General features: G+C 39.3%; 2 protein-coding genes across 6 annotated transcripts in view; both read right to left on the minus strand.

The window, feature by feature from the left end:
* SPART (spartin) overlaps positions 1-26066 on the minus strand; it is a 148876-nt gene that overhangs the window by 106920 nt on the left and 15890 nt on the right. The gene's annotated exons all lie outside the window — the stretch shown is intronic.
* On the minus strand, positions 299-25464 carry CCDC169 (coiled-coil domain containing 169). 3 transcript variants are annotated; one of them, XM_057410455.1, is made up of 8 exons: positions 25402-25464; positions 18037-18119; positions 17478-17588; positions 17345-17385; positions 6294-6392; positions 6043-6096; positions 4236-4312; positions 299-720 (listed from the first exon to the last, which is right to left on the minus strand). In XM_057410455.1, exons 2-8 carry the CDS (start codon positions 18113-18115, stop codon positions 618-620), a joined length of 564 nt encoding a protein of 187 aa, XP_057266438.1. In that variant the 5' UTR covers positions 18116-18119; positions 25402-25464; the 3' UTR covers positions 299-617. The 3 variants fall into 3 exon arrangements, with proteins under 3 accessions (XP_057266438.1, XP_057266437.1, XP_057266436.1); XM_057410454.1 differs by lacking the exon at positions 25402-25464 and adding an exon at positions 25123-25199; XM_057410453.1 differs by lacking the exon at positions 25402-25464 and adding an exon at positions 18691-18882.

A 26066-nucleotide genomic window follows, 5' to 3' on the forward strand; every position in this document is an offset into this window, starting at 1 on the left:
CCTCTGCTACAGAAGAAAGCTCATGGAATATAAACCAACTTTGTATTATAAAGGAACTCTACTGTGTGGTATCATGTAAAAAAATCAAGCTGAATAGTAAACTATGCTGTCAGTCTTCTTAAAATCCAAATGAAAGGCATGTTCAGCTCTACCATCATGAGACTACTTGAGAGGCTCTCTGTGCTGCCTATACTGAATGGTTATGATCTTGGATGCAATTTTATATGAAATTACTCTTTTGGGTGGTGAGACAATATTTCAGGTTACATCAGTCTGCCTTTTTCTTCTTCTTTGTTGAGAGGTCAGAAATGTTACAGGCTTGTTTGTTTTCAATGGTTGCTGTGCAGTCAAAGAGTTTAAGGACCTACCTAGTGTACAAAGAAAATAAATGTTCTCCAAGGTTCCTAACTTCTTGACACACAGAATTACCATAATGGAAAGAGATCATCAGAACCAAGATGGCAAGCAGAAGAAACACATTAAGGCTGCCAAGAAGACATGCCAATCTGGGTTTGGTATTATAAAAAGGCATAAATACATTCATTTTCAATTTAGATACTTTCAGTAAAATTAAATTTTTAAACATGTGATTGGAAGTTTTTGGCATTAACATTAAATCAGTGCTTTAGTTTTGGAATCTGCTTCACTCCTACAGTCTTTTTAATCGATCCCTTTTGAGAATTAACCATCTTCGGGTTTCCTGGAACACTGTATCTCCCTCTGAAATAAAATGAGTGAAGTTAACCATCAAGTGTTACATTCCCTCTAAGTTTTAACTGCTAGAAATCTGCATGCTTTTTATATTTGCATAACTGATTATTATTATGAATTAATAAATCTGAGAGAGAGGAAGAAACATGTATATTTCTGGGTTTGCAGGCTAGCAGAGCATCTAATTATTCTCAATACAAACTCAATCTTCATCTCATCATTCCTGACTGCTTCCGTTACCTAAATGATGGCATCTGAAGAACCTGAGCAGAATACAAAACATTTTCACAAATAGGATGATAACTGGCTAAGGAGACATTTGCGTTAGGTACATAATCCACACTAGGAAATGGAAAAACACTTTGCGTAGATGTAGTTACAGTTCTCTGCAGGTATTCCACTCTGGAGGCCCATGCTTTTGAGCCCATGAACCAGAAGACTTCTGATGTGGTACTTATCATGGATATATACTCCATCTACATGAAACCTAAAAGAGGCATTTTCATCTTGATCTTCGAAGAGAAATCAATGCGAATATAAACAAATCTCCAGGAAGGGTCATTCTCATGATCGAGCAGCATCCTATGCAATGTACATTTTTTTCTCTCCCTGTTCATCGCTATAGTGGACAGAGAGCACTTTGCATGCAAAATATTAGGTTTCAATGTCCTTCTTAAATAAAGGCATCCTGAAGGAAAATACATCACAAAATCACATCATTATATTCATGATTATAGCCAGAGAAATATTTTGTTAGGTGGTAGAAGCTGTGATGAAATTATCTGTGCAAATTTCAAATTTCTAGGCAAATGGGCAACAAAGTTGTCCCTAGGGCTCACTAGTCTTGATACTGACACATCGTTTGTTCCAGCTCTTACAAGCAGTCACGGTCTTAATGGGAAAGCAGCCCCCAAAGGCACATGGAACTACTTCTACTAAGAGCCTGAATGATCAGAACCCAAGATCCCAGTCTGCTGAATAATTGATTTATTTAAATTCAAATCAATTGATTACTCAAAATCATTATAAACAAGAATGATTTTATATAAATAAATATATACATAAATGATTATTTAATTGATCCATAGCACACTGTAGAGCTGGGCCAAACAGACAGCATACGTTTGTGTGGAATTCTGCAGGCAGCAAAACCTTCTTCCAATCAAAACCATCTGGACTTAGGGAGTCCAGAATCCCTGAGAAGCCAGGCAGCTGCAGCCAGTGCTATGTTCAAACTGAGCTAATAAGCCCTGCTGTATGCCTCAGTATAACAGCAGGTGCTCAGAATGACATTAAATTGGCTACTCAGATTGCATCAGAGACATAAGTCATCAAAACATCCATTTTTTTCCTAATTGTCAGCTAGCCTACCTTCTTCCTGCCCTGTGAAATGCCATAAAAAGAACCTCTGCAGCACTTGGCTTCTATATTTGGATGGCCAAGAAGCTGAATGCATCAACAATTAGTGTTTACAATTACCATGCAAAAGTGTTTCAGTGTTGCTTTAATATACAGGTTGGGTTTTCCACACCTGTATAGTTTAAACAATCATAGTTTCTTAGTATGGTTTGAAATCCAATAAAGACAGGCATTTTCTGAAAAGCCAACATAAATAAGAACTCTGGACAGAAAAATTTCAAATTATTCTCAAGAATAGGTTTACTTTCAATCATGCAGCTCTTCTCTTATTTGAATGAAATAATTTCTCATTAATGTCAGCTTGAATGAACTAACTTCAGGCTGTAAATCAAGACATAATTAAAAATGAATAATATAATAATGACTGTGCTAACCTTGTGACGATCAAGGGCTGCTTACTTATGTTCTAGTACTTCCAAACTGTGTCAAATCCCCATTTTTATCTTCATGTTGCTAACTGAGACCAAAGTCTGACCTGAAAGTTCTAAGTCACCGGTTATAAAAGACAGTGCTTTCCAAACTGGACTGCAAAGCCAATACATTGCTACTAAGGACAATTTAAACAATGAATAATTCCATTCATGTGCATAAAGTACTTTGAAAAGTTAAGAAAAAAAATCCACTGAGAGAAAATGGCTTGAAAGGGGATATTTCGTCACAATATGCTTCTTCTGAGACCAGCAATTACAGGACACTTTATTTTCTTTTATTTGACACAAAAGAAATTACAGAAACACAGTCATATGATTTCAGGGTAAGTAATGGTCTACTAAAACGAAGTACAAAAAAACCCCAACATAATCATAGGCCACTGCTAACCCTCAGCAAATCTCAGTATCTGCCTGATAATCTGCCAGCAGAGACATTGAATTCCCCTAGCAGAGACACTGAATTCTCTAGTTTCCTGGCCTTCTCCACATGAACTGTGTTGAACATCACAGGGCCCAGAATCAACACTGGCTATATATGGGGTACCTCAGACCCATACAGTGCTTTTTTCTGTACTGAGAAACTTCAGTTATGGACTTCAACTCATACTGTACTACAATAATTCATATTCTACTAATATTATCCTCTGGAGCATGAAGATCCATGGTTCCAATTCATAAAATCCTGCGATTCTCTGCTTACACAGAATGAAAGGATAAAGCTGGTAAGCAAATACGTCTACACAGTTTCATGCTTATGATTTACTCATTACGTTCTCAGATGTTCCCAGTATATACTGTGCATGCTCACTTTAATAATATAGGTAAGTGGATTCACAGAAATGTATTTAGTGTGAGATACTAAATACACAGAGACATATGAGCTCAGGAAATCTCCAAATAAGAAACATTTGGGAGAGTTCCAAAAGCAAATACTATATCCGCCTGCTTACACACTTTTGTAGCCATCTACTTATGGCCATTGGAGGCGGGATACTAGGTCTAAGACACTTTTGATGTGATTCCCTCTATTCTTCATACTCTATATTCTTACCGTTTGCAGTACTGTTACAAAATAAATTTCCAATTTCAAGCTTACTCATAAACACTACAATCAGAAATTCTTTTTTTTTTTTATATAGCCCAGAACAGGTGGGCTTTTTTCAAATTTTAATTTCTAACCCAGATTGCCAAACAGAAATCTGTTAAACAATGAACCCTGTATATGTTGTATCTAAAATCACTAACATTTCCATCCACAAAAAGCTTAAAATCTCCATTGGATAAAAAGGACCAAGCAAGACATTTATTTAATTGAATTACTCTTAATGGACTACAGGGTATACTTGTTGCTCCCAACTCTGCAGTAATATGGGAAAAAAAAAAAAATCAAACAAAAAAACATTGTTAGCATAACTTGAAAGAACATCAGAGGTATTGTAAAATTTCAAAAAAGCCACTTAAATATATGTACTTTCAATATTGCAACATACTCAGTATTAAATAAAACTGATTAAAAAGCAGTAGAAAAAAATATATTAATACCAAGTCAGTAGGATTATGCTCAGTGATATTTACCAAGAACAGACAGTTCTGATAATCAAAACATAATACTTAGCAAAAAAAAAAAAAAAAAAGAAAAAAGCAGAAAACAGAGTGAATATAGAGGAAATTTACCTCAGTATCTGGTTGTCTCCCTCACCAGTCAGAGCATCTGCTTTTTGCCTTTTAACAATTTTAAGTGTAGCTGAGGTCTGCAATAGCCAATTTTTTACAAAGCAAGTTATATCCTAGCCACAGTTAAGGAAGTAAAATATCTTCAAACTAATTTTGACCAACTACAGTCTTACTGCCATGAAATACTTTAAGCATGTATTATACTGATGCCTTGTTGATTTGGGGAATTGAACACAAGCCAAAATCCTTTACTGTGCAAAAATACCATTATTTATTAATCCGGATGATCAGAGAATATGTAATTTCAATTAGCATATTTTTGTCATACTGCCTGCAACTATACTTTTTCAATGAAGAAGCACTATATTTCTAACATACTTCTCCGAATGAGAAAAAACACCCAAAACAACTTATAGTCACTTAGCTGTACTTTTGAAAGATTAAAACATTGAGAACAGGAACTACTTAAAAATCTTTTATTTCCTACCTTCTTTCTACAGCCATTCGCAGTTTCACTGCTAATGCAAAGATATTAACAGTTATGCTGGGTATTTCCCAGGCTTTTTCTTGGTTTCATGCTGGAAAGTTAGTTTAAGCAATTCTCTCATATCTCCCCAAGCAGCAATGAACAACATGAAAGAATCAATTGCCCACAGTGCAAACACATGGAAACACTGCTAATTACAGCCTTTCACCTCAGTTAACCATGACAGGGATGCAGTGACAGTCATTCTTGAGTATCACACTAAGCTACTTCTTTTGTATTATTCAGGAATTAAGAGTACTTTCAGAGTAAGAAGTACTACAAATCTTTACAGATTCCTTTACTGATTTCTCCAGTTTCTAGTATTGACTTTTACATATTACATAATTTGCAGCAATAAAATTTAACCTCTGGTTTCACCAAAACAAGGTATCTCATCCCTTATCTTACAAATCTAACTGAAATATGTGCAGTATTGTCAGTCTGAGCTGGCTGGCTAGTTTGTCTTTAAAAGAAAAAAATTAGAAATACGAAAAGGAGGAACTGCTATTTAAGGTAGGTGTCACTACTGCTAATAATTTGGTTCTGTTCTTTTCAACTGAAACATTCAACTATCATAGCAGTCTTGTGACTAATGGATGGGCAAGGAAGTACCAGGAAATTGCTTCAGCTTTCACAGTTAAGGGCACTTTGATTATCTTTGGGAACAATGAAACTCCAGTTGATACAAAAGCAAAAAAAGTATTTAAAATTAAACAAACTGTAGCAAACTTTCAATTTCTAGCTCTTGATTTTTATTTTTTTTTTTAATCATAGAACCATAGAATCAGCTAGGCTGGAAAAGACCTTCATGATCATCAAGTCCAACCTTTACCCCAGGACTACCAAGTTTACTGCTAAACCATGTCATTGATGGCCTCATTGACATGGTTTTTGAACACTTCCAGGGATGGTGATTCTACCACTTCCCTGGGCAGTCTGTTCCAATGCCTGATTACCCTCTCTGTGAAGAAAGTTCTCCTAATATCCAATCTAAACATCCCCTGGTGCAGCTTGAGGCCGCTACCTCTTGTGCTATCACTTGTAACTTGAGAGAAGAGACCAGCTACTTCCTCTCTCCATCCTCCTTTCAGGTAGTTATAGAGAGCGATGAAGTCTCCCCTGAATCTTTTAATCTCCAGACTAAGCAACCAGAAGCTTTTGTAATGGATTTGGCAGATATGAAGTGATAAAAGACTTTGACCTTATGGTATTAACAGATACTGTTGCTATATTAAGAAATCATAATGATTTTTAAGTTACTGAGTCACACATTTTTCTTACCTGTAAGATCTCTGAGAGGTACATGCGCCGCTCACTGTTAGCTTTGCGGTAAGCCTACACTTATAAAAAGGCATATAAGAAGCAAAATATTTTAAAAATTGAATCATACAGGAAGAAACAAATACACAGCAGAGCTTTTTTTGCAGTGACATATTTTGTGGAACTATTCTATTTTGTATTCCACACACACTGTCTGTTTGCCAGACAAGATAATGTCTTTTCTAGATTAGAGGCATACGGGGATTACGAACCTTTGCTTCTTGTTCCAGTCTAACTTCATTGTCTTTTAGCTGATTCTGGAGACTTTTCTTCTCTTCTACTAGTTGTTTGAGAACCTCCTTTAAGGAACGCTGTGGTTATAGTAAATAAAACAGCCTTTTACAAATATTTCCGTTCTGTATAAAGATATTATCACCATAGTCCTTATTCTTCAAGCCTTATGATATTTATTAATTTGCTTTTTGTATACTTTTTGTTTACATGGTTCTGACTGGCACACTGCAGAAACAAAAGCAACTAACCATATGCTACAATTATCAGTTACGTGCTACACATTTCCACTGTGTTAAATGATATAGATATGTTTTTCCACACTGCTGTTCCTTGAGAGATTAGCAAAGTTATCTTGTGGTGACTAGGCAGAACTGCTCCTTACTTTTGACCAAGGTTCACTCTCATGGCTCATTTTCAGTAGGAGGAAGATTTCAGATGTCACCTGCACGTCCATTTTCAAACAGTTTGCCAAGAGAGCTCCTTGACTGGCTGAAGAGGCATACGGGATGTCAAAGTTAACTCATAAAAACTTGACTATAATGCAGTATTTTGTGGGGACACTATCTGTCTTAGGTGTGTAGCCATCTGCCTTGTCTACAGTTGGGATGAGGGAGAGTAAGTCCATTTTTGGTTACTGGACAGGACAGTTCTTTGCTTGCTGTGTAGTGGAAGTGATAATCTTGTTATCCCCTTATGATTTCATTATCAAAGTTACTACATTACAAGCTAGTCAGAGTCTTCCATTTGTCTGCTTAGGTCCATTGTGTAAAATAAGTGTCTGTTTCAGAATTTTGATTTTTTTCTTTTTTAAAATTTCTAACTCAAGCATCTCTCTAGACAGAATAGCTGAATCCTTTCACTTTCTGTACTGATTACCTGACCATTTCCTTAAGTTATTTCTTCTCCCAACCTTAGTGCTTTGCAACATCTTTATTCTCCATATTTTCCTGGTAAACATGGAAAGTAAAATAATATGACTCTCCAAATACTCCTCACCCTTTCCCCCTCCCTCCCCCCCCCCCTTTTTTTTTTTTTATAAATGTATAAATATTTACCTATTTATCATGCAAAACTCAGATCCAGAAGTCTAGCATCAATATATGATCTATTTCTCAGAAAGTTTATGAATGCTTACTAAGAGTTAAAAATCCCAAGCCTAATTTAAGCCTTAAGGGGCAAATACTGGGTCTGGTCCTGTTTAACATCTTCATTAATGTCGTGGTTTAAACCCTAGCCAGACAGCTTGTTCACTCACTCCCAGTGAGTGGTGCCGGGCTGGAAGCAATCGAGGCCCCCCCACCCCCCACCCCGGGGGCTCTCCCCTTCCCCGCTCCCAAAGGGATGGGGAGGAGGATCGAAAGGGTGCAACTCCCACGGGTCGAGACAAGAACAGTCCAGCAACCAATGTACAACACAAATCACCACCACTACCACCAACGACAACAATGATAAGAGAAAATAACAAGGGAAGAGAATACAATACCACCGGCCAAGAAACAAATCTGACCCAGAAGCCTGTGTCCTTCCAGATAACTCCCAGTTACCCCCCACACCGGGCATGACGTGCTGTGGTATGGAATACCTCTTTGGCTAGCTTGGGTCAGGTGTCCTGTCTCTGCTTCCTCCCAGCTTCCCCTCCTCCCTGGCAGAGCATGAGCCTCACAAAGTCCTTGGTCAGGGTAAACATTACTTAGCAACAACTGAAAACATCGGTATTATCAGCACTGTTCCCAGGCTGAAGTCAAAACACAACGCTGCACCAGCTACCAAGAAGGAGAAAAATTGACTGCTACTCCTAAACCCAGGACAATTAATGATTGGATCAATATGGCGCAGTGTTCCCTCAGGAAGGTTACAGATTACACCAAATCAGAAGGAACGGCTGATGTGCCAGAGACTTGTGCTGCCATCCAGAGCGACCTCAACAGACTGGAGAAATGGGCCAACAGGAACCTCATGACACTGAGCAAGAAGTCCAAAAAGTCCTACACCTGGGGAGGAACAACCGCATGAACCGATACATGCTGGAGGCTGCCCAGCTGGAAAGCAGCATGATAGAAAGGGACATGTGGGTTCTGGTGGACACGCTGAATATGAGCCAGATATGTTCTCTTTTTGCAAAGAAGGCAAATGGTATCCTGGGCTGCATTAGCTAAAGCACTGCCAGCAACTCAAAGGAGGTGATCCTTCCTATCTGCTTAGCCCTGGTGAGGCTACGCCTGGAGTGCTGTGTCCAGTTCTGGGCTCCCCAGTACAAGAGAGAGATAGAAATCCTGGAGAGAGTCCAATGAAGTGCCACAAGGATGATTAATACACTGGGATCACCTCTCCTGTGAGGAAAGGCTGAGAGAGCTATGACTGCTCAGGCTAAAGAAAACAAGGCTCAGGGGGGATTTTATTAATGTACATAATTACCGGGAGGGAGAGTGCAAAGTGTGGTGCCCAGTGACAGCACCGAGGACACAAGCTGAAACACAAGAGGTTCCCTCTGAACATCAGGATATACTTTTTTACTGTGAGAGTGACTGTGCACTGGAATAGGCTGCCTAGGAAAGTTGTGGAGTTGTCTTCCTTAGAGATATGAAAAAAAACATCTAGACATTATCATAGAGCATTTTCATCTCAGGTCCATAACTTATATCCTTGACTTTGGACATCACCAAGATGTTTTCTGGATGTGTAAAGTGATATTCCTACCAATGGTTTCTAACAGATAGCCGCCAAACATATATACCTGCCTCTTACATCTGCCTCCTTGAAATCTTGGGTCTTCTCCTTTCTAGCATCTGCAGATAATTGCATCTTTTATTCTTTTTCAGAACTTTCTGTACAAAACATTACTGGCTGTTACTGAGATTTCCTTAGGAATGATTTCTGTTAATGTCAAAATTTTTCAGGAGTGTGGCAAAAGCCATGGCAAAAAAAAAACCTCTCATGTTGCCAAGAAAGAATAACCCCTCTCACTGTTAAAAAAAAAAAAAAAAAAAGAGATACAGAAGAGCTCTATCTTTCAAAAACGTTTCACACATGACTGAACTGTTATTAATTTTAATTTGCTATAACAAACACTCTGGAGACATGAAAAGAATTGTGTTTTTTTTTTTATTTTGGGGTTTTTATTTTCCTAATTAAAGCAGAAGTACCTTGGATGCAGACAAAATCTTTGTCCTAGTACAGAAGGCTCCTACATTCAATTGTCCAATTCAAGGAGAAAAAGTAAGCTGCCAATTAAAGAGAAGATTTGGCTAAATTCCACTAGGGTCATGTGCTATTTCATTGCAACATCAGTGTCTGTACAGGATTAAACAAGACAGATAAAGAAGGCCTCAGCACTGTCAAGATATGAAACCAGTTCTCTTTGCCTTCTTGACCTCACTGCACATAAGCTTATAACCACATGACAGCATATTTTGTACAACATACTCTGTACCACCTACAACATATTTTGTACCACCACAGTAAGCTTAAATACAATAAATACAGAAGTTCATGCTGCTCTCCAGATTTTTTTCTATGTAAATCCACAGCCCACTATTTATTTCCTCACTAGATTGTCCATCAGTGTTACATGAGAAGCAAGACTTGGTGTTGCAGCTGTTACAATAGAGCAATTTGGTACCTCCTCAGTGGTGGTACTCACCTAATTTCTTTGAGTTCTTTCACCTATGAAGTAAATTACTTTAAGACAATTTTTCATTTAATCTTTTCAGAAGAGCTGTCTATTTTTTTCTGCCAATGCAGCTGGTCCAGTGCAGATGCTGAGGCATTCATTCAGACCTGGAGCAGGGAAAATATCCAACCTCAAGGAAACAGACACCGCACTACACTCCTTCTATAAGTAAGTAGAAAGAAACAGGCTCATAATGTGACTAAAGTATACGGTTACCACCCCTATAGTATCTGGGTGCCTCATAATTTGTAATGTACCTATGCTTACAATTCTCCTGTGCAATAAGCAAGTTATCACAGTATCACAGTATCACAGTATGCTAGAGATTGGAAGGGACCTCAAAAGATCATCTAGTCCAATCCCCCTGCCGGAGCAGGAACACCTAGATAATGTTACACAGGAATGTGTCCAGGCGGGTTTTGAATGTCTCTAGGGAAGGAGACTCCACAACCTCCCTGGGCAGCCTGTTCCAGTTATAAATTACTCCCAATTTACAGATTGGGAAGTGAAGCTCAAAATCACAAAGGGACTAGAGTCTAAATTGCACTTCAGGCAGAATGTAACATCCTAATGCTAATAAGGCAATCTATGCAATGTCTTAAATTCTTCAGATGTGGTTTTGTCATATAACTTGGGTAGGCATCTGAGCTGTTTGGGTTGTGGTTGCCTATAAGCACACGCTTAACCAAGCTGCTTAGTTTGCTGCTGAAAGCCTTTATGGTGTCTCAAAGCAAAGCATCCTGATGGTCATCCCCCTAATGGGGCACAACCTGAGAGGCATGCATGACCCACACTGCATAAGGAAGAAATCCTCTTATTTATAACAGCCTAAAAAATAACTCACAAAGAAATTAGATGAGCTACACTTCAGTCCTCTACTAACCTGAGAGCTTGAAGTCTCATATCTCATATCATGAGAGTGCCTTTGGCATCATGCTTAACTAATGCTGAGATATATTTGAAGCCAGACTGTTAAATAGTCAGAAAGACAAAATTTACATGGATGGAGAAGGAACAAGTGAGGATGGCTACAAGGTCATGCCTACTTCTGGAAAAGAGGCAGGATGCAGACACAGCTCTTGGATGTTTCTTACCAACTTTCTATTGATTTTCCATCCCTATTATGCACTCTGTTGTGAATCCCAATCTAGCTGCCTTTCTCCCAGTTAATACCTGAGAAACTCAGGCAGCTAACTCAGCCTTCTGACTTCCATTCCTGGGTGCACACACCTTATTGAGGATGCAGAGCTCAGTACAGTAATACCAAAGTTCTTATAGAAATCTAGGTGACACAGACATTCCTACTCAATTAAAAGACCTCTCCAGTCCCCAAACATTATAAAATTCAATTTCAAAAACAGGCACAAGAAAATTTTAAATGTAAAAAGTTCAGAGAGGTTCTAAAGACCCACTTTAACCAGGACTGGTTGTAAGTTACCTCTGACACCTGCTTTCAAGGCAGCAACTGAAGAATTAGCTGAGACCTTATACATCTGAAGTCTTTAGCTGTTGCACAATACAAATCAAGAAGCAAGAGAACCAGCATACAAATGCAGCTAAATCATTAAGGGATGGATTTTCCTTTCCTGTATTCTGTGGGAAGCAAGCTGAAAGAAACCTCACTGAAACAGATTCAATTATTGATGCTTATGGTTGTATGATCAGCTTAGTGCTTAATGCATTTAAACAACAGAAAAGCAAAAGCTCACAGAAAATAGAGCTTAAGGCATACAGTAACACAGACTTGTAGCAGAGTTCTTGGAGTGCAGAAAAGCCTCAGTTCAAAAAGCAAGGACCAGTAAGAGCTCAAGAGAACCGGGGCAGAGGCGGGAGTCTCCCAGCTATTTAGCACTCAACCAGAAGAAGAAATTACTAACAAAACTCTAGCATGAACTAGTAAGATAAATTCAGAAAAAAAAGGCTTTTTGGAAGTGGTTTAACCGAATATTGAAATGTTTGTTGGTTTGTTTTTTTTTTTTTTAACTTAGATTTATTGCAGGTTCTTCTACTAAGCCTTGAATAGCTGGACAATTTATTCCTGAAAAGGAGACAGAAGCTGACTAAAGCACTTAACCCAAATTTAAGATCCTTAGTTTTCAGTAAGTCGTCCATGTCAAACCACTCTGAGCAAGCTGGTAAGCTAAAAGACACACAGAGATTTTAAATGAATACTTTCTTTATGTAGTGGAATTTTGCAGGGCTTAGCAAGATTCACTCTCAGAGCAGTGACATATTAAGTCTTGCATCCAGCACTGAGCAAAGTCCAGAGTTACACAAAGGGAACACCAATTCTCCAGTTCTTCTTTTTTTTTCACACAATTTCCTTTTCATTTGACTGAAGTTACATATTTGGCTTAACACTTGCCAGAAAATCAAATTATACAGAATGATACTGCAGCTGAATTTTAAGGCCACCCACATAAGTTGCTCTCCTTCTGGATTTTTCCTTGTCTTTCCTTGTCTGGCTACAAGTGGCAATAGAGGTGACAATTTCTGGGAATCATTTCACAGCAAACAAGGTGACAAATCATCAGGAGGCTCAAACTTGCTTTCATAAGAGCTCAGCTCATGTAGACTATTGATCCTTATGGCAACCTGCTTCAGCTCTAATCCTCTTTAAATTTCTTCATGAGTTAGAACAGAAGCAATATATCTGTCAGTCCTGTAGAAAAAAAAAAAAACAACCCAAGAACACAGAAAGCCTTCACAATCCATTCTACTTGACATTTTAAATCAAATGAAGTTTTGTATAGAAAATAACCTCCCTTCCCTCCAGCACTAGGAGTTGATGTTCATCAGCTGATTTAACTGAATCTTTCAACAGATCATTTTAAACTCATCAAGAGCAAAAAGCAATACCACAGCTTTAATTTGAAAATTAAGCTTAATCTTATATTGATAAACTCACTATAAATATATAACTGCAAAAATTACACATAAAAAATACTTAGCAATATGCACTCGAGATGTACATATGCTAGATCCTAGAAGGGCTTCAGTACAGGCGAAGAAAGGCTCCTGTACTTGTCTAAATGCCAAGTGCCCCCTTGTGGTTAGCATCATCTTTGTGTTTGAAACCAGATCGAGAGCTGAACTACGCGCGTGCAATGTCTTCTTCACACCAGACATTGGCAATGTTCAGTGAAAAGAAATCAGCCTGGCGACCTGGTGAAAAGTTCAGGCTCCTTCAGTGTAATAGGTGTGGAACACTGCTACCCTAAATCCTTATGTAATCCGGTCTCTGGTCTCTCATAGAGGTTACTTGCTGGCTTGGGGAGGAGGAACTTAAAAGAGATACCTCCATTGCTGTGGTTCAGATTAACAGAGCAACTTGTTGACTCTGAAACATTTCATGTAGTGTATCTCCCGGTAGGCCTGAAAAAGGCTGGACATTGCTTCCTTATACATTTTTTTTCTGGACGATATTGCAGGGTCCCAGTTAATTGCTAAGGAATTCTTGAAAACAGCCAGTTGATAATAATGTCACCTGACTGCAAGATTTTTCCCTGATTGTTTTCTTTGAAATACAAAGTGTATTCTGCCTCTGGGAATACCACAAAGTGATTTGAGTAAAATAGCCTGTTGGTTTGTGTGACACCACCAGGAGGAACAACTAATGCCAACATAACAAATGCAAATCAAAAAGGTCTCTTGGAAACATCCAAAATATTTGTCTGAGGTCACCTGACAAAAAGGAGGTAAGGGAAGTCTGTGAGGAGGTAGGATACAGCTTAGGGCAGTCAGATCAGACTATAGAACTTTCTCCAAAATACTCCAAAATTCAGTTTCATTAAAAGATAGAATACCTGATTTCTTCTTCCCATAAAGCTACTGGTGACTTAATCCAGCAAGAAGAAAAAGGTTCATTTGACAGTCACTTGCTAGGAGAGCTGTAAACATTTCCTATGCCATTATAAAGTGCTGATGTTCCCTATAGGCAGTTATTAACACCTACTGAAATACAAAGTCTTTACTATGTGTTCTCATAAACCCAAGATCCCCTCCTGTCAGGTTGCCAACGCCTTCTCCAGTGTGACACTGCCACACATTCTGCTTTGAGTTTAAAACTGACAGAAAAAACCCTGAGGTGGCTGTGTGAGGGTCTCAGCTCTGTAGTCACTGTGCTCTCAGAAAGGCAGCTATGCAAAACAAGTATCTGGCCCTTAATGTCACAATTTTCCCAGCTATGATGCTGGACATTCCTGAAAATGGTGATTTATGACAGCAACCTTGGTTCTTTGGCTAATTTTAACTACAGCGTTGCTAAGGCAATGCTATCAGGAGTGTGCTCTTCTGAACTAATTTTGCAGTATGCCTTTCAGTATTTGCATACTAAAGCTGCTATCTAGGGATTCTTTCTTGCAGAAATGGTGGGAGAGAAAGGAATAATTTTTTTTTCTGCTTATACGGGAAATTACACTTAGCAAAGAGCATGTATTTCACCAAAACTCATTTCATGAAGAAATGCTCATGAATGCAACCTGTTTAAGAGGCAAGTAAATCCACATCATGTTATACTTCAGAGAGAAGGCATTCCTTCTGTAATTATTTCTGAAGTACTGTATGACATTTGTATTATTCATTGGGACATAAAGGAAATTGCTGACTAAACAGTTATCACTGTTGGAACTCCCTTGTGCTTGTCACTGTTTAGGTTATTTTTAATCTGTCCTCAGTACACAAAAATGATTTTCAAAACCCTGGCTGTAAAAAATTTGTGTGTTCAAGGTATTGGTTCTACATTTACAGTCAAGTGACACCTACATTATTTTTTTGAAACAACAAAAAAGAAAGTTTTACCTCAAGTCAGTATAAGGCCTTAAGAATGATAATTGTATATTTAAATGGTATAGGGGTGTTTTCATAGCAAGGAATCATTCATCAGTAAGATTTTATTTCTAAAGCAAAACAGTGCAAGCCATCTGCAACAATTATTGCAATCTATCAACACAGAAAATCCTCTGTGCTTCCTTGTTCATCACTCCAGAATTTGCATTTGTATTCTTCTCTTTCATTCAGGTTTTTATAGGTTGCTGACTGCCAGGGTCCCTGATGACTAATCTTTTTTTTATTTTCCCTGTATTGCTTGATATGGAGAAAATATTTTATGCTACCTATCTCTCAATGGGATGAATTACTCTACAGACACAGGTTTTTTTCCTTCTATTGACTAGGGTAGGACCATAAATGACTAGCTGAGTGAGATTAATCTCTTCAGTATCTTTGAGTTATCTCCTCTGTTAAATGCAGCTGAAATTGCTTAGGAAGTTATAAATATTAGAGGTCTGTCTAATAACTCTAACTGCATAATTCTAATTTCCTTGGGAACATACCTTAAGAAGACTTGAAAATACTATTAAATTTTCTAAATATGTTGCTCGAAAAAAAAATCTACCATCTCCTGTTGCCATATTATAGAAATTGTACCATCTTGCTGGAGGAATCACTTTGCTCTTTCCACAGAGCTTCATAGAATCACAGAATCATAGAATCACAGAATAGTTTTGGTAGCAAAAGACCTTTATGATCATTAAGTCCAACCATTAACCTAGCACTTGCCAAGTCTACCACTAAACCATGTCCCTAAGCACCACATCTATACATTTTTTAAATACCTCCAGGGGTGGTAACTGCACCACTTCTCTGGGCAGGCTGTTCCAGTGTTTGTCAACCCTTTCAGTGAAGAAATTTTCATACACAATATGCATTGCAAATATATATTCCTATTTATATAGGAATATATTCCTATTCGTATGCAACTGAAAGTTGAAAGCTGGATATCATAGTGTACTTTTGATTTAGCACACACAGACGATTTTATATATACCAACTCTCAGCATTTTTACTTTCAGCAAGTGTAGATTGATGACTGGCTGCAAAGCTCTTTGTTTTTCTACACCCACTCACCACATCTGCTCTTTATTCTCATCTGTGGAGAAGCTAAATATTCACCCCTACTCTTTTGAACAACTCTCAAAAACATAAAAAGGATTTGGATAAACCTATATGGTTAAACACCACAAAATTATCTGTGCATTTTTTTTAACCAGAGTTTTATCTCTTAAAAGAAAAAAGCAGCTCTACATTCTCCAGGAATATCTGTAAGTACACAGACTTTTCTGATAGCTTCAGTGAAACAAAAACAGCAAAACCCAAAAAACACATCTATTTTCTTCTCCTCTTTCCAGCTCTCAAAAATCATAACAAGGAAAAATGAAACATTTCACTAAATCCCCAAGCACTTTTTTCCCCGAGGCTGACAAGCACAAGACTGTATTCATTCTAAGCTGAAAGGCTGAAGGAAGGGCTTCAAACTTCAGAAGAAAAACCTATGGTGTGGCACATACGCTCCAGACTTCCCTAGGTGTCATTAAGCCTAGGACTCTCCAAATTGTCTACTAGACTCCTTCTGGCAGCATGAATCTTCCAGCTTTGATGACACTCTTTCCTTTATGGGAACAGTAATCGAACCTCTTAGAACCACAGGCAAGAAGGAGGAATTCAGCAAGAATTAGAAATGCACTGGATTGGTGTGATCCAGCTGCTGGTAAAGGAAATTATCTCCCTGGTAATGACTCTTGGAATGCTTGGCAAGGTGTAATTGAATTGGTTAACAGAATGCTAGCAATTGGATGAAAATAATGACTTCTGATACTCTAAGTGTGCTTGTCAGTCTGTGTCTGCCTCTTACAGGTGGACAGGAATAACATTGTCTGAAGCCGACCATATTGTAAATTTTCTAGATCAATGTTCTTTCTTCAAGACTTCTCTTCAAACATAATCTCAGATGTGAAATGAACTCTGTGAAATAGGAAAGTGGAAAGGAAAGATTTTATTCTCTTTTTAATAAGGTTTTTAATTTTTTTTTTAAAGGAAATAAAATTCTTCCAACCTAGAAAATTCCATGATTTTTAGGACAGTAGTAAAAATGGCAAGAATGTTTACTATCTGAAAGCCATGAATCAGATCAGAAAGAGTAGTTAATTATTCACTCCCTGCTTACAACAGATTATCATTCCCATTAATAGAGCATGCAGCCTCTTCTAGGCTCAGTAAACTCCCATTAATCTTCAGAATCTGAAGCACAAAAGTGTCACATGGAAACACTTGTGTAAGCATAAGCAGCTAGTCTACAAAGATGATTAAGGGACTGGTGTATCTGACACATAAGGAGAGGCTGAGAGAGCTGGGACTGTTCAGCCTGGGAAAGAGAAGCCCGGGGGTGCTTATCACTATGTATAAACATGTGATGGGCGGAAATGAAGGAGAGGGAGCCAGACTCTTCTCAGTGGTGCCCAGTGACTGGACAAGAGGCAATGGGCACAAACTGAAACACATGACACCATGACAAGTACTCACCACAGACATTTGATCAAAGGTGTGAACAGTGGACAATTTATCTACAAATAAGCAGAAAATTTGTTCCATTTATATAATTTCAACATATAATCACTACTTTTATTGAAAAACAGTTACAAAAGCCCGTTTCTACCTGCTGGATTTCTACAAATAAGCTCCATCGCGTCTTGAAGAATATTAATTTGCCTTTCCAGATGTTTGTTCCATTCTACTTGTGTCTCGCATCTGGTTTTCCATTCATTACCTTAAAAACAAATACAGCTTATTTTATTTCCCAGATTACTTTATGCCATTTCAAGCAAAAGTTAGCATTTTTTCAAATTCTGTTCCCATTTCTTTTTCTGGAGATGGAGAAAGTCTCCAGTTAGTAATCCTCATAATGAGGATCTTTGCATACAAAAGATCTTGAAAATATAAATCAAGGAAATTTTTCACTGGGCTTACTGTGGCCAGAATATTAACCAACTTAATGAATTCACATTGCTCATAATTTCATAAATAATTAACCAAAAAAAACTATCATGGTAGCATGCAGCATTTCTTAATTTCACATTTGCAACTTCTCACCTATGACAGTCATGTTTGAAAAGGGAAAATTAAAATTTCTAAATAAAAATATGTATCTCTCTAAGGCCTTCCCAAACGAATTAGTTTTCTACTCAGTCAGCAAGACTCTGGTGTAATTCACTTACCTTCATCTTCAACACTGCTAAGTCTTTTTTCCAATTCTGTGACAGTGTTTCTCAGTTCAGATATTGAGATTTCAAGCATTTGCCTGTGGCATTGAGAGAAGTCAATAAATTGGCTACTGCATTAATCTTATTATTAAAATTAAAAAGAATAAATCAAATATATTTCAAGCTGAAGTATCTACTGGTCATTCATGTCATTGCACCATCTTACCCATGGGGTTTTTTAATGTAATTTTGCCTCTGGATACTACAGTGCCTCAAAAAAAAAATTAGAAGCATTTCTACTTTGTGAATTAAATTATTTCTATTAAGAAAAAGAAGACCAAAATTTCCTAAGAGTTAACAATTGTCTAGCAGATCATGAGAATTAAATATAGAGAGGACACTGGCCTTCATTTTTCACCTGAAAGATGAGCAAAGATTATGCTGGAGTTTTCTGAAACACGAAGGTGCCTGAGAGACCTGCCATTTGAAATTCTGAATAAATTCTTCATTTTGACTCACTGCTCAATGTTTAATAGTAATTTTCTAAATTGGACCCACAGCAAAACCAACCAAAACACACCACGCATTATGACTATCAGAAAAGAAAGCCAGTGATTAAAGATGAGTGTTACAAAAATATACAAGAGCTAAAGCCATTTTTTTCAGTACCTTAATCTTGTGCGGAAATACATTTGTGCCCATTGATTACTTCCATGTACTGGTTGGGCTGCCAAACAGCTGACAAGGATCATGGAAACTGGGCTTCGTTTGCCTTGGAAGGTATGACCAGAAGTGGAAGCTAGCAGAGGACTTTGATGAGAGCACAACTCATCTGCACACATCTGACAATGTGCTGAACGACTCTCATCCTTGTAAATGGTAGAATAGTAGTTTACAGGGCTACAGTGAATCACTGGGCAACTTGTTCAGCCTGGAGAAGAGAAAGCTTCAGGGGAGACCTTGTAATAGTCTTTCGATATCTAAAGGAGGCCTACAAGAAATCTGCAGAAGGACTTTTTACAAGGGCACGTAGTGACAGGACAAGGGGGAATGGCTTTAAAGTGAAAGAGGGTAGATTTAGGTTAGACATTAGGAAGAAATTCTTTACTGTGAGAGTAGTGAGACACTGGAACAGGTTGCCCAGAGAAGCTGTGGCTGCCTTCCTGGAAATGTTGAAGGCCAAGTTAGATGAAGCTTTGAGCAACCTGGTCTAGTGGAGAGTGTCCTGGCCTGTGGCAGGTGATTTGGTACTAGATCTTTAAGGTCCCTTCCAATCCATCATTCTATGATTCTGTGGTTCTACGATCACACCAAGAGGAACATTCTGCTGACTAAATTACTGACAATATTTATGCCAACAACCTCTTTGGAGATATTTATGGAAAAATATTCCTGCCAGCATAGGTGCAAGCAAAACACAATGCATCACAACACAACAGCAGTTTGTGGGTTTGTCCTTTGAAGTTAAGTTTAGAAGACCAAGATTTGAAAAAACAGTCAATGGTTCTTGGGTGCCTTCAGTTTTAGTGCCCAAATTGAGGTATTTCAAATACAACTCTGCAAATAAGGTCATTTGGTAAATGCTTTACAATACCAATATGATGATAGATATCTTTTGAATCATAGCCTAGTTCATAAAGCATGCAAGAGAGAAAGTCTTTGTGCTGCCCTATTTTCTGGTGGGTTGTTGTTGTGCGTTTTTTTTCTGTTTTAAAGGACAGCTTCCATGTCAACATTGATCATCTCTTTCTGAACATGTTCATAATGAAAAATGCTTTTAAAGATGCAGTTCATTAGCCTATGAGAAATTAAAGCTCTGACGATGGAGCTGATTACTGAGAAATGGCATCACCTGTTGCACTCATCCTCACGTTCTGTTGGTGACATTCCCATAGCTTGAAACATCAGATTGCAACTGAAAGTTGCAGAAGCAGAAGCAAACCAACAAATATTAAGAAACAGAGGAGGTATGCCTGATATATGGAGGGCTGAAGAGTTTAAATAGCAAAGAAATGTACAGAAAAGTAATGTAAGGTAATTCAAGTAAGTTTTCAGTGCAAGAAACACACTGCAGCACAGTTACACTGAGATCTCAAATAGCAGGGGAGAACTCGGTCTCCCTCTTTGCTCCATCACTATTTTTATCCCTACTAATGTTAAATTAGATAGAAGGGACACAAACAGAAAAATAATGAAAGAGCTAGTTAACTTGCTGGAGACAAAAAGGGTGTGGGAGTTGGAACACATGAGTCAAAAAGTTTAGATGCAGGAAAACCAAAGAAAATCCCATTGCTGCTCCCTGTTTGCTCCCATGCTAATGAAAGAGGCAGATGGCTAGGAATAAAAATCTTACTACACTGCTGGTATCATCCCAATACAAACAGATAAGGTTTCTGTAAAGCACTTTTTTTCTCAACCTCACTATGCTTGGAAAAGAAGGAATTATGATGACAGTGAGTGCTAAAATCAGATTTTTGAAGGAAATAACACTGAAAATGAAACACAAAGCTGTAACTAGAGCTGAGCTGTATCAAAAAAGTGTTTTATTTTTCAAAGAGATCTTAACTAGGTGCTTAGATGTAGAGGATAACACAGGAACAATGAGTTCTTTAAATCCAAAGTTTTCAGGTTTTAAACTTTGCTACCATTCCAAGACTATATACAACATTTCCTACATTAGATTTTATTACTCCTTCTGCACCATTAGCAAAACTGCCAGCCAACTTCCACTTATATTTTGTCCTGATGAAAATGCATACAGAAATGATAAATTGTCAGATATCAGACTGTACTTGTGTCCTCGGTTCAGCAGTAGCAGTAATTTTTCTCCTTCTTAGTAGCTGGTGCAAGGCTGCAGTTTTGACTTTTGGCCTGGGAACAGTGCTGATAACGCCGATGTTTTCAGTTGTTGCTCAGTAATGTTTAGTCTGATCAAGGACTTTCTGAGTCTCATGCTCTGCCAGTGAGAAGAGGAAGCCGGAAAGAAGCAGAGACAGGACACCTGACCCAAACTAGCCAAAGAGGTAGGTATTCCATACCTCAGCAAGTCATGCTCAGGATGTAAAACTGGGGGCAGCTACCCGGAGGGGCTAGATCACTGCTCAGTCAGGCTGGGTATCGGTCAGTGGGTGGTGAGCAGTTGTATTCTCTTCCCTTGTTATTTCCCTTATCTTTATTATTACTGGTGGTAGCAGTAGTGGTTTGTGTTATACCTTAGTTACTGACTGCTCTTATCTCAACCCATGGGAGTTACATTCTTTTGATTCTCCTCCCCATCCCTCCGGGAACAGGGGGGAAGGGGGGGGGAGTAAGAGATAGACTATGTGGTTCTGATTTACGACTGGGCTTAAACCACGACAACTTGCTACACTGACAGAAAGTCTTATTTTCATTTGTCAACTGAATCTATTATTTCCTTAAATATAACTATTATTAACCATTTAATACTCCAACAGCACCCAAGAAGTAGCCAGGGTGAAACCTCACTATTTTAGTCAGTGTATATGCAGTAAATTACAGTCACTACACTGACAGAGAAGGGATGCAGAAATAAATGACATTGACCAACTTGGTAAATACTTCAGCTTTTTAACATATCAGAGTATTTTGCACTTGTGGAGTTATTTCTAATCGTGGCAGAAAGTGATGGTCATGCCATGTATCTGTTACTGTGAATCTATTGCAACTGTATATCTCTGCCTACCCAGAGACTTTGGTCTGTACTTAGAGGGACTGTGGTGTGACTTTATGTGCAGCCTCACAGATGTTAAACATAATCAGACATATTCAAGGCCCATGAATCTTTCCCATGTCAATGGGCAATTTACAGTCATCACAGAAGAAAGACCATAAATCCTAGAAGCTCACATTTAAGTCACCAGAGGAACTTAACTACATCCTTGCATACTAAGCATAATAAGAAAGCTCTTGTGAAGAAAAGGAGGAAAAAGCACAGTTCAGATAAGAAGCCTGTGATTGAAATTACAAAAGAAAAAAAAATGGCTAAGTTTCTTTTTAAGACAGTGTACAGGTGTTATTTTAGTTGAAAGTGAAAGCCATTTAGGATAAAAGTCATTTTCCTGAACATTTTCTTAGCAAGATCTGGATATCAAGTATCAGGCAAAAGGCTGCCTGAAGGGATTTTTATAGTGGAGAGAGAAAGCAGTGAAAAATTACAGGAGAAGCTCAGGGCAAATCATCAGCTCTATAATGTGGCAGAGCTTTACTGATTCCTGTAGAAGACAAAATACATAGATGCCTTCAGAACCCCCAAGTAAAGCAGAAACAATAGTGTGCAGTGCAAAAGGCACCACGGGGAAGAGCATATCCAGCTTTGAAAGCTGCAGACTTAAGAGACTTGCAGCCAGCAGTGTGCTGGGAAAATGCTACAGTTTTCCTTGCCAGGAAAGCCACAGAAGCTGAAATCTCACAAGCTGAATTAACACACAACTCTATCAGCATTAGCAAGTAGCTGACATGCATAAATATATGGCTTTAAGACCTCTGTCCCTTAAGAAGTATACCACAGTATTATATGCCTTCTGCCCCTCTCAGATACATTTGCCATGACATTTCCCAACCAAAACCTGTACCAAATCTTGAATTACAGTAATTCAGAGGCAAATTTAAGCTGACTTTCATTAAAGCCTTTGAAAGATTTCACAGTACTACATCCACTATCACTGAGCATCAGCAGGTACCTTAGGTATAGACCCCTTACAGACAATAGATGATTCAATTTACTTTTTGAAGTAAAAAACTCTTCTTCAGCAGTGTTAAATGAGTGGTAGGTGGGCTGTCAGCAAACTGCCTAAATGGCACAATAATAAAATAAGCCAGTGAAAAGACAACAAGGGTGAGGTGGCTGTGAAGGAATGAAGGCATCTGCAAGCCAGCCACCCTTAGCTGGCCTTATACCCAATGGAGAGAAACAGGCACCTCCTAGGGCATGAGCCATCTCATACCAGCACAGCCAGCCAAAGTAGGTCAGGTGAATCACACCTTCAAAGAGCTTTTCTGTGTCATTGACTACACATGCCACTGGTTTAGATGTACCTGTCTAACAAGCCTGGTCATTAACAGGTTGAATAAATAACTTCTGAAAAATCAGCAATAATGGTATTGCCTATTTGCACACAGAAGATACAGACGGGAAACAGTTGTAGCATCCACCTGGAGCAGTAAGTCTCTTACGGTCACACCATCACAAGAAAGGTTTTAATTAAATATATATTTTTCTTTTATCAGCAAATAAGTCATCAATTCATAAGATGTCATGGACTTCGGGCCCAATCCTGCAGAATATTCTCAGGGATTAGCAAGAATTTAAGGTACATGAAGAATCAAGGTTTTCATTGATTAAAAAAAAAGAATAAAAAAAAAAAATCTTAGCAGTGAAACAAAGCAAATACCATTCTGCTTTTTACCTGAACTCCCATAATATCAGGCTCACATGTCAAAGTAAAAGACTTGGTGCGTGCAGAGGATAACTGAAATATCGACACACTGAGTTTAGGAGACTTAGTAAAAGGGCATTTGCTTAAACATTGGTGCGGGTATGTCCAACCTCCTTTCTGTGACATTTTGAATGCAGAAGCTGCCTACCCATTTTGACTCTGTTAATATTGTTTTCCCCATTTCCAGTAGTGAACAAACATTTTATAAAGTCTGCAATTGCAGGACTAATTTTAAGAGATCTGCAGTCCAGACACTGAAAAAAAAACATTGTCCGGGGGGGAAATGTGTATGGAATAGAACGTTTTAAAATGGTATGGAAATGTAAATATTAAGGGTCTGATTTATGGCAGCACAGGAGCTTCTGACATTTTCTAACTTTTAATACATTAACATTCAAAAGGCAATCATGTTCTTTAACACGGGGGAAATGTGTAACTTCCAAAGCAAAGTGGGAAAACCCCCAACCTAGAATCCCACTGCTGTGCAAGCATTAACAATCATCAGGGCACTGAAATACCTGCTGCTTAAGCAAGGGAACTAACTGGTACCAGTAACAAGTCCTCATATTCTCTGCAAACTGCACCAGAGAGATGCCCATACTTTCCATGTAGGTTTCAGAGATATTTACTGATAGTAGAGAAGACCAAAATCCAGTTTTCCAGTTTTATTCAACACTGTGGAAGAAAGCACATATAAAGAGCACCTCATTGCCCATTTGATCCTTCTTCTCCCCAAAGGGCATGCTTCCAAATAAGGACTTTTTCTGTTCTTACCCCATCGTGGCTTCCAATCTCTGTGGATTGGATTTGGCTTGGCTACAGTTAATTTACTTCACAGTACCTGGTATGGTACTGTTCTGGATCTGTGCTGGAAACAGTGTTGATAATTCAGGGATGTTTTAGTTACTGCTGAGCCAAGGCCTTTTCTCACCTGCCATTGTGCAGGCTGGGGGTGCACAATGAATTGGGAAGGAACACAGCTGCGACAGCTGACCCCAGCTGACAAAAGGGATATCCCAGACCATGTCATGTCATCTTCAGCAAAGAAACTGGGGGTGGTGGAGTGTGCCATGGCAGTCCTGCCTGGGATTGGCATTGGTCAGGTGCTGGTAAGCAGCCAGGCTTCTTGTCATCATTTGTTTTTCTTGTGTTTGTTTCTAGTTTTCATTTTTTTCTCTTTACTTATTAAATTGTCTTTGCCTCAACCCACAGATTTTCTCACTTTCACCCTTTTGATTCTCTCCCCCATCCCGCTGGAAGGGAACTGAGCAAGCAGCTCCGTGGTGTTCAGCTGCCTACTGCAGCTAAACCACGATGCCCAGTCCCATTTTCCTTGACTGTATCAGTCCCATTCTTGGCTAAAATTATTCACCCTACTTCTCCAGGCTCCTTGTGCTAGTGCCAACCCTTTGGCCGGCAATTCCACTTGCTCACCGTGCCCTGTTAACCGCACACCTCCCCACCGCCCCGTCCGTGCTCCCAGCAGAGCTGCGGTCGGGGACCCAACGCCCGACCCACCGCCGCTCTCCGTAAGCCGCAGCCTCCGCCATTTTGCTGCAGGGAGGCGGTGGGAGTCCCTGGGCGCCTCGCGGAGCAGCGGGACGGTGAGGGCCGGGCCTCAGCCCCGTCGCCGCCGGGCACTCACTTCTTCCGCCTCTCTCGGCCCAGCTCCAGCGCCAAGCCGTCCCGCTCTGCCGCACGGCGGCCTCCGCTTTCCGCCATGTCGCCGCCGTTGCGCGGGGTGACGGCCGCTGAGCGCCCGGCAGAGACCTGAGGGAGGGGCGTGACCTGCCCTGCCGTCGCCGCCGCGGTGTGCCCAGAGCCGGGATGGGCCACCCCAGCCTCCCCGGCCCCTGTGGCTCTCCCGTAGCCCAGGGAAAGCGGAGAGGGGTGCTGGGGGCCAGGCAGCCGGCATGGCCCTCACCTCCCCAGCCAAGATGTGCGCTGTGTCCTTCAGTCTGCCCGAGTTGTGCTGATACCACAACAGCAGCAGGGTCACTAATCCAGGAGGATCTAGTGCCTTACGTTGTATGTGGGTAGAACATACGGATGGAGAGTGAGAAGAAGTCATTTTAATTTCACTTGTCTGATATATATTAGAGCAGGAGGTGATTTTTGACAGTCTCATAACTGATGGTATCATCTAATCAGTGAATTATGACTTGAGGTGTGGTTTGAGTTCAAAATTGTCTGAAATACTTTAATCAAGAAACAATTTTAGAAAAGTGCTCCACTATAACTGCATTTAAATTTAGCTGCTCGTTTTGCCTTCATTATTTACCGAATGCTGCTTTTTGAGATACCTATTGGAAACAATTTCCATACGAAACCAATAACTTAAGTAATGACTTGGACCTAGGTTAGCATTCATAACTACCTGGGTGTACTGCATCTTAGCAGCAAAGGTACTAATCAGTAGCCGTATTTCGTGTTACCAGCTTTTGTGAAGAACTTCTTCAAGATCAACTTACACCAGCATGCTAATTCTCAGCTGGAGGGCACACGCAGAGAACGTAGAGCGAGCCCTGGTATCACCAGGAAGTCAGAAGAGGAGAAAGCACAGGGCTGTACCCTGGCCACAGTGTAATC

The sequence above is a fragment of the Pezoporus wallicus genome, unplaced genomic scaffold (genome assembly GCF_028554395.1).
Source record: "Pezoporus wallicus isolate ANWC-B61680 ecotype Strahan unplaced genomic scaffold, APGP_CSIRO_Pwel_v1 contig_1876, whole genome shotgun sequence".
NCBI lineage: Eukaryota > Metazoa > Chordata > Aves > Psittaciformes > Psittacidae > Pezoporus > Pezoporus wallicus.